At 44.5% G+C, this 11,905-nt stretch overlaps 1 protein-coding gene and 1 pseudogene across 1 annotated transcript; both read left to right on the top strand.

The window, feature by feature from the left end:
• The first annotated feature begins 3,966 nt into the window (after positions 1-3,966).
• Positions 3,967-7,892, top strand: LOC131158750 (uncharacterized). The gene is made up of 3 exons (XM_058113606.1): positions 3,967-6,458; positions 7,574-7,661; positions 7,809-7,892. The coding sequence occupies exons 1-3, from the start codon at positions 3,967-3,969 to the stop codon at positions 7,890-7,892; spliced, it is 2,664 nt and encodes an 887-aa protein (XP_057969589.1).
• Positions 7,893-7,925: 33 nt separating this feature from the next.
• Positions 7,926-10,888, top strand: LOC131158749 (uncharacterized; annotated as a pseudogene).
• The last annotated feature ends 1,017 nt before the right edge of the window (positions 10,889-11,905 follow it).

Here is an 11,905-nt window from a genome sequence, read left to right as displayed (position 1 = left end):
GTACTCCCTAGTGCCTCGAAACTCAAGAACAACCCTCGGGAAGGCGCTGTAGACTAACCTTGCGGATTCACAGACAGGAGAAGAAGACCGAAGGAGAAAAAGACGATAGGTAAGACCAATGAACTTTCTCTTCCTATGTTACATTTCCGTCCCCCTTTCCCTAGTCGGCCTCTGTTGGTTTATTTGACTTTATTTCACTTTTCTTTACTTTAAATAGCTTCCTTTTAACTCATAAAAAAACAAAAAAACAAAAAAATTTCATAAAAGAGACAAAAATTCAAAAAAAAAAAATTTCAAAGAAAATTCAAAAATTTTTAAAGCTTTGAAACTTATTTACCTTTGAAAATTTTTGAAGAAAATCCAAGAAAGTTTCTAACATGTTTGGCAAAGGTTAGATTTGTTTCCCTACATTCAAGATTTTCAAAAATACATTCTAAAGGCATATCTTTAAAACCATGACTTTCGTGATTGTTGTCTAAAATTCTGTTGTATTCGGAAGGACATTGGAAAATTCCGGAAAATCATTGGTCTCGACCAAGACCTTAAACTGGTTTTCCCCCCCCACACTGGTCAACGTTTGACCGGCTCACCATTCCCAAACTGGTTCACCCCAGTTTTCTCCATTTCGCTTGTATATTATTGTTGTATCCATAAAATTCACAAAAATCATGAAATTTTCAAAAATTCCAGAAGTATTTTCACATTTTGGTTTCAATTGATTTCATTTGTGTTATTTTGAAAGTTCGGGAAAAATATCAAAAATCATTTTCACACTTAGGAAAAATCACAAAAATATCTTTTTAGGCACAAGAAAAATTCATTCCAATCCTGAACCAATCTCAAAAACCTCCCGAAATAGTATTTTTGATACTTAAAAAAAAAAACCTATAGATTTCAAAATCCTCGGGAGCGTATTTTGTATCCTATTTTCGATTTTCCTTCCCGATGATTGCAAACGAGAACATTGACTCTTCGGAGTACTAGATTGCCCCGGTTCTGAGGGAATACCTATATAGTATTTTCATTTTGTTTTTGACTTTTGAAAGGGAGTGATCTTTAAAGGCTTATTACATTTATTTCGGGAAAACTCTTTATTAATCTGGTACCATTAGTAAGAACGGGCGTGTAGGGGGTGCTAATACCTTCCCCTTGCGTAACCATACTCCCGAGCCTAACTTTGGTGACGTAGACCGATTCTACCCCTAACGGGGTAGTAATCAAGTGTTCTAACCACACTTCAAAAGGTTAGTGGCGACTCCACCACACATCGTTTTTCACGAAAATTCACATTTTCAAAATACACATTCATTTTTCCGAGTTTGCAAGCCGAACCCATTTTTAAACCAGAGATTGGTTCTCTGGGCCGGGTCCGGGACGTCGCGACAGCTTGGCGACTCCGCTGGGGACCGTTGAGAGTTAAGCCAGTGATTAATTAAGAATTATCCCGATCTCAAATCTAAATAAACCTTTTTGATTACTCCCTTTCATTTTTGTACAAATTTGGTTACATATGCATGAATGTTCTGAATAATGGATGGATGTGGGGTAGGGGGTGTAGGTTGAAATGGTTAAACTCACACACTCTCACAGCTCTACACCCGGGCTTTCCCAGTTAGGATTAGAAAGGAGTGTAATAGTGCCAGTTCCCATGTGGCATGGCCTATGGGAACCCGCGAACCACTCCGCTCAGTGCAAGCTTTTTCCGGACCTCTGTGAGGGAGGATGAAGTTTCAATCTGGGGACCTTTTTCAATAAGGGTTAGAGCTTAACCACACATGATTTTCCATAATCCCTTGCCTAGGGTAGAGCCTCGGAGGACCTTATGTACATAATTACCCCGGGATTAAGACAGAGGCTCCATCCTTCTCCCTATGATTTAATATGTTTATAACTTGAGATTTAAAACATGTTGCATCCTGCATTTCATTCTAGGCATTCCCATCTGCTTGGCCAAGGTTTTGTTTAAAATCCGACTCATGGGGAGCACAGTAGTCCATCATGAAGCCGAACTAGTGGTACAATTGTACTCCGAAAGTCAACAAAAGAAGAGGGGCGACAGCACAAGTGAGGAATCGGTGCCTGAGATACCAGACAGGGTTGACATCAACGCTCGATCCAATTCCTTAAAGGAGCTGAGAGACATTTGGAAAGGGTGGACGCCTCAGAGACGATTGACTTTTTCTCAGACGTACGGGCACATCGGTTTTCTATTGCATGTTTCCGTAAACTCCCACATGATTGAAGCATTGGTGGAATTTTGGAATCCGTCGTATTGCTGCTTTACTTTGGATGGGGTAGACCTTGCTCCCACCATAGAAGAATACACTTCACTATTGCATCTGGTCAAACTGCCAACGCCTTACAGAACGTACGCACCCACTCGAACCTCTGTTGTCAAGGATTTGTTCAGGGCCACCGAGCTTAAGGTCCAGAACCTGGGAGACTCAAAGGTCACTTGGGAAAGCCTGAAAGAGTTGATGAAGAAGGAAGCAAAGGAAGAAGTCCAACTGCATCTGCTAGCGTTAGCCATCTACGGCCTACTTATCTTCCCGAAGGAACTAGGAATCATCGATCATGCCACCATTGCCTTCGTAGCACAAGTAAAGGAAGGGGTGAACCCAGTCTACGGTATTCTTGCTGAAACGTTCCGATCTCTTAACAGATGCCGAATTAGGAGACATGCTCGTTTGACCTGCTGTGTGCCATTGCTTTATGTGTGGATGATGAGCCATTTGCCATGCATCCAGGGATTCTTTCGCGCTGCTTTCTCAACAATCAGAATACCTTTAGCAGAGTTCGAAGTAGCTCGTTGGGAGGAACATGCCAGCAGGACTGAATGGAAAGACAGACTTCACAATCTAGTCAGCAAGGGGATTGTATGGCAGGCACCGTGGATCGACCAGCCCAAAGTGATATATAGATGTGGAAACCTTCCTTGGGTCCCACTGCTAGGTCCCTGGGGTGGAATATCCTATGCACCACTCATGTTCCGAAGGCAAGTAGGCGCAACACAGTTTGTGCCCATGACCCATGGACTGGCGGACGCTCGGTTCACATATGAGGATGATGATAGCCAAAGGAAGATCCGAGAATTCTTTGTATCATGGAGGCATGTGTACATAGTCGAAGCAACCAGTCGGAACTCGGGAGTCCAGGAGAGTTATGAACTATGGAAACGTGACAGGGTGGACCCTCGGTTCCTGTGCAAGGAAAAAACTCTGACAGACAAGAAACGGTCGAGAGAAGCTATGTGTCCGTCTAAAAGAATGACCTCCAGAGAACAGTTTCCAAAACAGGGTCCAGTAGATCCTCAACTTGAACCAAGCAAGCGACCAAAGATTCAGGGCTCGCCATCAAAGAAAGCATCGGCAGTTTTGAGAAAAGAGAAGCAGAGACTTCAAAAGATGCTTGATCAAAAAGTCCAACAATTGAGGGAGTCAAGAGCAGAAATTGAGGAAAAATCTCAGTACATACGAGACCTAGAGAAGCAGTATGAAAAACAGAGATACTATTTCAACAAAGTACTTGAAAAGATGGAGCCTTGTGTAAACAAGGCCAACTATTGGGAAGCCCAGTACAAAGCACTGAAACAGAAGGTGGAAAGTGCAGCTCTCACAAAGTCAGAACCAACCCCAGACGATTCAGGCTGCCTCGTTAAGAGCGGACCAGGAAATCAGGATCTGACACCTGTGTAGACTAGTTGGAAGTTTTCTATTTTTCTCACTAAAAGTTGTATGAAAATTTGAAAGAAATGATAAGGATTTTTTTCAAAACCTTGGCTAAAGCACATAGGACTGCATGATTGCACCTTTTTCATACATACTCATAAACATACATTACATGCATTTATTCTGAAGGATGTGGGTTTTCATGAACAGGGAGGCGGAAACAAGTTGGACGTGACTGAGATCCAGCAAGATTGAGGCAAGTACGCACCCATACAACACCCGCGGAAAAGCTAAGGCCATGGCAGAACAGTTAGAGAGCCGTGTTCTGGGGATCGAGCAGGGGCAGGAAGAGCTAAGCAATCAAGTAAAGAAGATATTGGACCTATTGCTGAACAAAGGGAAGACAGTCCAAGATCAGGATCATGAAGAAGAAAATGACCCTATCCACCCGCCCGGTTTTACACCAATTCAGGGGCAATCTTCTGGTCCGCCCCCATTCACCTCACCGCCGCATGGCACGCCACCTTTTATCCCAGCAGTGACAGGAATAGGGATGCCCTCATCAGCGGTTGCGGGTGTAGGGACAAGCAAGACTGCGACGGAATACCGTTGTGACGAATTGGAAGAACGGCTAAGGGCCATAGAGGGGACTCGGACCACCAGTACCGCCAGACCCTCAGATTACTGCCTAGTCCCTAATGTAGTCATTCCTCCAAAGTTTAAGATGCCAGACTTCGAGAAGTTTGACGGGACCACATGCCCTCATACCCACCTCCGGATGTATTGTCAGTCGATGGCCGCCTATACCGATAATGAGAAGTTGATGATGCATTGCTTCCAAAGCAGTCTTACCGGGACAGCGGCTAGATGGTATGTCCAACAGAATAAGGCCCAGATCCGCACGTGGGGTGACTTGGCCGATGCCTTTGAAGCGCAATATCGTCATATCTTGGAAATGGCTCCAGACAGGATGTTTCTTTCTGAAATGGAAAAAAAGCCAACAGAAACTTTCAGGGAGTATGCACACCGTTGGAGAGACGCGGCCACTCAAGTGGACCCTCCGGTCAACGACCGTGAGGCAATATCGATGTTCGTAGGGACGTTAAAAGATCCCTACCGTTCACATCTAGTAGGGTCCACTCCTCATAACTTCATGGACATTGTGTCGGCAGGGGCCAGAGTGGAAGCCGACGTCAAAGCTGGACGGATAAAGACTGGCACTACCGATAATGGCCCAAGTAAGAAGTGGGTCAAAGGTAAAAAGGAAGAAGAGACCCAAATGATACAGGGACCTATGAGAAGCCTAAGACAGAGAAGCCGAAGTCAACAACCTCGGGGAAATTTCTACATGGAACCAGTAGTAAACCAAACACTGCATATGGGCCCCAGACCCCAGTTTGTGGCCCCCGCGCTTGTGCCAACCCAGCCGAACATACCAACTCGCCCGAGCCAGCAAACACACACGAGGAATACACCCAAGAGTTTTCGAAGATTGGAACCGATTCCCATGTCATACGCAGACTTATTCCCCCAGCTTTTAGAACAAAGGATGATATCTACCATCCCCGGGATTCCTCTCACAAATCCTCCCCCACACTGGTATAATCCCGAGGTCCGATGCGCGTACCATGCCAATTCTCCAGGGCACCCTATTGACCAATGTTGGGCCTTCAAACACAAGGTGCAAGATTTGAAGGATGCGGGTTGGTTGTCATTCGATGCGAAGCCGGTTGGTATTCAAGAGAATCCTTTGCCTGACCATGGGAAGGACAATGTCGGAATGATCGAGGAACAAGATGGGGAAAAATTCGAAAGAAGATGGGAGCAAATGACGCTAGACTGGGTGTATAGTGAACTGACAATGGCAGGCCTAGCAGGGTTAAAGGCTATTTGCCCTAAAGGCGCCCCATGCACATGCCAGAATACTATGAAAAGATCAGTACAACAATGTGAGACTTTCCGGATTTTTCTAAGTAGCTTGATTGACAGCAAACGAGTGGAAGTTAGCCGCGTTCAGAAAACAAATGAAGTTTCAGTCATAGGGGAATCTGACCATCCCCAATTCACCAATAGACCATTTATCCCCATCATGGGAAAAACCCCACGAGTCCCAGAGGCCCCAGTTCGGGTAGTGATCTCAGCCCCTCGCCCTTTCGCATACCACAGTGACCAGGCAGTGCCATGGAGATACAATTGTGAAGTACGCACCGAAGGAGAAACTAGCAGTGCTGCTGAAGCAAGAGGGATAACCAGAAGTGGAAGGGTTTATACGCCGAAGGTCTTGGAGAAGGTGCAACCTAGCCAAGAACAGAATAGGAACCTGAAGAAGCCAGTTCAATCTCAGGAAGCCGAAGAATTCTTGAAGATTATTAAACACAGTGAATACAACATTATTGATCAACTGAAGAAGATGCCAGCCCATATCTCTGTTTTATCACTGTTGTTGAGCTCGGAAGCCCATCGGGAAGCCCTATTAAAGGCTCTTAATCAGGCCTATATTCCCCAAGACATCAGCATCGATAATTTTAACCATGTGATTGGTGGTCTTACGGCTACCAACTACATTACATTCGCTGATGAGGAGATCCCCGTGGAAGGACAAGGGCACAATCAGGCGTTGCACGTTTCCGCTAAATGTCGAGATCACATGATTGCACGAGTGTTGATCGATAATGGGTCATCTTTGAATGTCATGCCCATGACGACCCTACAAAAACTGCCTGTTGACCCGTCCTACATAAGGCAAAACAATTTGACTGTGCGGGCTTTCGATGGCACCGCAGGGAATCGGTGGGATCTATTGAAATTCCTTTTTTTTTCCCCCCTTTTTTTTTCATTTCCCCCTTTCCACGCCCCCCTTTTTTTTTCCCCCCCTTCCCATGTGCAATGGACTAGTCAACTTCGAATTACATTCCAAGTCATGGCCATAACACCGTCTTATAGACTGCTTGTTGGGGAGGCCGTGATACATAACACCGGGCAGTTTAGTCTTACTCGCACAACGGGTCAAATTTGTAGTAAGATGGGAAACTGGTTTGTGTATATGGTGGAAACCGATGTTATGATAACAAGCCCCACTTCCACGCCTTTGTGGAAGTCCCGGGGAGGCATTGGAGGACTCATTCCGAGCTGTGAGACCATAAATGTCACAAAATCTATAGTAGAAGGGATCTTCAATCCCCACACCTCAGCTCCCGCCGCAGTGCATATGATGGCGTCCGAACTGAGTAGACAGAGGTACCATCAGAAAAAAGGGGCCGAAAAATACCTACGGGGATTCGAAGAACGTTAATGCTTAGGGAGTCAAAGACAGATATGTCCTTGGCTAATACCTACAGTGGCGACTGAAGGAAGAAAGCTGAAGAGAAAGAATGCGGCGAGGTGTGAAAGAATCACTGGTGTGAAACAAGCCTCCAAGGCAAGGACTGTACGTCCCTGTCCATCAGCCAAACCTTCGTAATAAAAGCAGTCAATCCAACCTGAGGCAGAATTGCGGCAATTAAGTATATCAGTATTGGATGCTGAAGTCCCGTCGAACACTTCTACAGAGTGGATCCATCATCTCCAACCAGGAGTACAGCTTCAGAACTGGAGTTCTTTTGATTTACCAGTATCATCATGTAATGATCTTTGTTTCAGGATTTGTTTAGTTCTACTTTTCTTTTGTATTCCCCCGGCCACTGAAAAATCGGGGAAGCTCTTTAATGAAAATGAATCATGCATTTTTTGTCATTTATGTGCATTTTGGAAGTCAACTGTCGAAATTTGTTGTTACTTTCATGCAGGAATAAAGAAAATAACAACACCAAAATCCCTCGCCAAGTAATTGACATTAACTTTGAAAATATAATCCATGAAACCGAAGTTGAAGGTCAAGAAATAAACTTGTCCCCTGAAATGGAAAGAATGTTAAAGTTCGATGAAAAACCAACCTTGACCAGTAGCGATCCCACCGTCATGATTAATCTTGGAACTGAGGAAGAGCCCAAGCAGGTGAAAATCGGAGCACTACTAAAGGGTGAAGAAAAAGACAAAATGATTGAATTACTAAGGGAATACCGAGACGTGTTTGCCTGGTCGTACCAAGACATGCCAGGTTTAGATACGGATTTAGTAACCGACTAGATCCCACTTCACCAGATCAAAGCCAGTAAAGCAAAAATTGAGGAGAATGCGGCCGGAGATGTTACTCAAGATAAAGGAGGAGGTACAGAAACAGCTTGAGGCAGGATTCTTGGAGGTAGCCCAGTACCCTGAATGGATGGCCAACGTTGTCCCAATAATCAGAAGAATGGTAAAGTACGAGTTTGTGTCGACTACCGGGATCTAAAATAAAGCAAGCCCTAAGGACAACTTCCCTCTCCCACACATTGATGTGTTGGTGGACAATACTGCAGGGCATGCTTTATTTTCATTCATGGATGGATTCTCCGGATACAACCAGATTAGGATGGCACCTGAGGACAAGGAAAAAACGACTTTTATCACATTATGGGGGACTTTCTGCTATAAAGTCATGCCATTTGGACTAAAAAATGCCGGAGCCACTTACCAGAGGGCTATGGTAACCCTTTTTCATGACTTAATGCACAAGGAGGTTGAGGTTTATGTCGACGACATGATCGTTAAGTCGCGAAATGAGAAAGACCATGCGTTAAACTTGGAAAAATTGTTTGAGAGGCTCCGGAAGTGCCAATTGAAGTTAAATCCCGAAAAATGTACTTTCGGTGCTACGTCCGGGAAGCTATTGGGGTTTATAGTAAGTGAGAAAGGGATTGAGGTAGATCCTGACAAGGTCAAAGCCATTCGAGAGATGCCTAGCCCAAAGTCTGAAAAGGAAGTGCGAAGTTTCTTAGGTAGGCTCAACTACATTGCTCGGTTCATATCTCAATTAACCACCACCTGTGAACCCATCTTCAAGCTGCTGAGAAAGAACAACCCAGAAAAGTGGAACAAAGAGTGTCAAGTGGCCTTTGAAAAAATAAAGGAGTACCTTTTGAATCCCCCAGTACTAGTGCCACCAGTACCCGGAAGGCCTTTAATCTTGTACTTGGCCATTTCAGGAAACTCCATGGGTTGCGTATTGGGCCAGCATGATGAGACCGGGAGGAAAGAAAGGGCCATTTATTACCTTAGTAAGAAGTTCACAGATTATGAGTCTAAGTACTCTGATCTGGAAAAAAACATGTTGCGCTTTGGTATGGACGGTCAGTAGGCTGAGGCAATACACCTTGTATTACTCCACCTGGCTGATCTCCAAAATGGACCCAATCAAGTACGTGTTTGAAAAGCCCGTAGTAGCTGGACGAGTAGCACGATGGCAGATGTTGTTGACGGAATATGATATTTCTTATGTCACCAGGAAAGCTATCAAAGGTAGTGTCATTGCCGAATACCTAGCTGAAAGAGCCGTGGAGGATTACCAACCTATGGAGTTCGAATTCCCAGACCAGAATATAAACTCCCTAACCCAAGAGGAAGAAGACTTCGAAGAATGGAGGATGTTGTTCGATGGGGCAGTCAATGTTTGGGGACGTGGGATAGGCGCAGTGCTCATATCACCAGATGGGAAACATTATCCGGTGGTAGCTAAGCTCATCTTCCTTTGTACTAACAACATAGCCGAATACGAGGCATGTATATTGGGTTTGCAGACCGCTTTAGATCGGGGTGTCAAGCGACTAATAGTAAGAGGAGACTCGGCCTTAGTCATTCACCAGCTAACCGGAGAATGGGAAACTCGCGATTCCAAGTTAGTACCGTATCGAGAGTACATTCAAAAGATAATAGAAAGGTTTGACAGTATCAGTTTCTCTCACACACCAAGAGAAAACAATGTGATGTCTGATGCACTAGCCACACTGGCAGCTTTATTCAAGGTAGAAGAAGGGGTGAAGATCGAAGCTATTCATATCAGAGTACAACCCGAACCTGCCTACTGCACGGTGATAGAGGAGGCCGACGGAAAACCGTGGTTTTATGATATCAAAACCTACATCCAGAAAAATGAGTATCCCGAAGGGGCATCCAATAATGACCGGAGGACTATTAGAAGGCTGGCCATGGGTTTCTTTTTAGATGGTGAAGTTTTGTACAAAAGAAATCATGACATGACCCTCCTACGGTGTGTAAAGGCACAGGAAGCCCAACAAGTCACGCGTGAGGTTCACGAGGGAGTCTGCGGTACCCACGCTGGAGGCCACTCATTGGCACGAAAAATACTTAGGAGTGGGTATTATTGGATGACCATGGAGAGAGATTGCATTGACTACGCCCGAAAGTGCCATAAGTGCCAAGTTTACGGTGATCAGATCCAAGTCCCACCAGCCCCACTTCATGTTCTCTCCGCACCTTGGCCCTTTTCAGCCTGGGGCATGGATGTGATCGGGCCAATAAGCCCAAAAGCCAGTAATGGACACCGTTTCATCTTTGTGGCAATCGATTATTTCACTAAATGGGTCGAAGCCGCCTCGTATTCCAGTATCACACAGAATGTAGTAAGTCGTTTCGTCAAAAGAGAGTTGATCTGCCGGTACGGAGTTCCTGAGAGAATAATCACGGATAATGCCAAGAACCTGAACAACACAGTAATGACTAAGCTATGCAATCAGTTCAAGGTTAAGCATCACAATTCAACGCCTTACAGACCACAGATGAATGGCGCAGTGGAAGCAGCCAACAAAAACATTAAGAACGTTTTGGAGAAGATGACAGAAACTTACAGAGATTGGCATGACAAGCTTCCCTTCGCCCTAATGGCTTACAGGACTACGACTAGAACCTCCACGGGCGCTACTCCCTTCTCTTTGGTGTACGGAATGGAGGCAGTGGTCCCTGTAGAAGTTGAGATCCCATCTCTAAGAGTTCTAAAAGAAGTAGAGTTGGCTGAGGCAGAGTGGGTACAATCCCGATATGACCAGTTAAACTTGATTGAGGAGAAAAGGATGGCCGCCATGGCCCATGGACAACTATACCAAAGAAGGATGATGAGAGCGTTTAACCGAAAAGTGCGGCCCCGACAGTTTCAGGAGGGGGACCTAGTGCTGAAAAAGATTTTACCGATTCATACAGACCCTCGTGGCAAGTGGACACCAAACTATGAAGGGCCTTACGTTGTAAAGAAGGCGTTCTCAGGAGGTGCCCTACTGTTAGCAAATATGGACGGAACTGACCTATTGCACCCTGTTAACTCTGATGCTGTAAAGAAATATTATGCCTAATGGTTGTATACATCTCCAAAAGAAATTAATGAAAGGATCACAGTGTTATTTCATATGTTCCCTCTTTGCTCATTGTTTCGATTAGATGACGGAGGGCCATTTTTGGACCACCAGCTCCCTTAAAGAACCTAATGTTTTTAATCACTTGATGAACCTTTTTGAGCTTTGAAATCAAAACCATCTTCTTTGAAAAAGTCATTTCCCAAAATTTAAACCGGGTTGGGATTTTCAAGGGTCAGACAAATCATGCGAGACAACAATGGGCTATCAAAATGATGGCAGGCCATTTTTCTGCTACCCAAAAGAAATTCAAAGAAGAAATCTCTTGCAAGCCCTTTTGAGCCTGAAAAATTCATTTATTGATTAACCCGTCAAAGGATCACACCACACACTGGGGCAGTTTAAAAGAAATCAGTCCCAAATGAAGTTCAAACAAAAATGACAAAATCCCTTCATGAAAGAGAAAAACAAAAGGGAGCAGTAAAAGCACATGGAAAGAGAAAGAAGAAAAGAGAAAGAAAATAAAGGACATAATACGCATGTGATCCTTGACCAAATTACTCTAAATGAAAATTATGATTTTGAGCCTTATTTAACCTTTTTCTTCTTTAACCTATAACCCCCCCCAGCCTACATTACGGTCCAAATGAAGTCCTGACCAGATTGGTATACGTTGTTGTCTCTAATGATTTGTCAGACTCAATGACGAGTCTGAACTACGTAATGACCTGATCCTGAAAAGGTACGTAGGCAGCTTGTTCAAAAGGACGAGTTCGGTCAAACTCTCGCAAAAATGTCTCGCCCCAAACTGGGGCAGGATTTGTTGCCATGGGATGGGTTTTTGAGCCTTGGTTTCCTTATTCTTCTGAAAACCTAAATCCCTAAGCCTACGTTTCGTCCCGAGTCTTAAAGACCATCCAGAGATCGAAATGTGAAGCAAAGTACCAAAATAAACCTTGAGCAAACAATGGACCTAAAGGCACTATTCAACCTTACAGTACCAAAAGGGCCAGTCTC

This window comes from Malania oleifera, chromosome 6 (assembly GCF_029873635.1).
Source record: "Malania oleifera isolate guangnan ecotype guangnan chromosome 6, ASM2987363v1, whole genome shotgun sequence".
NCBI lineage: Eukaryota > Viridiplantae > Streptophyta > Magnoliopsida > Santalales > Ximeniaceae > Malania > Malania oleifera.
Note: the sequence above shows the minus strand (reverse complement) of the source record. Positions and strands in the feature narration are given on the sequence as shown.

Excerpts from the sequence above, each read along its gene's own strand:
- LOC131158750 (XM_058113606.1), top strand. The coding sequence starts at position 3,967 with ATGGCAGAACAGTTAGAGAGCCGTGTTCTGGGGATCGAGCAGGGGCAG. Across the intron at positions 6,459-7,573 it reads GATGGCACCGCAGGGAATCG|AATGTTAAAGTTCGATGAAA; the intron begins GTGGGATCTATT and ends TGAAATGGAAAG. Across the intron at positions 7,662-7,808 it reads CTGAGGAAGAGCCCAAGCAG|ATCAAAGCCAGTAAAGCAAA; the intron begins GTGAAAATCGGA and ends CCACTTCACCAG.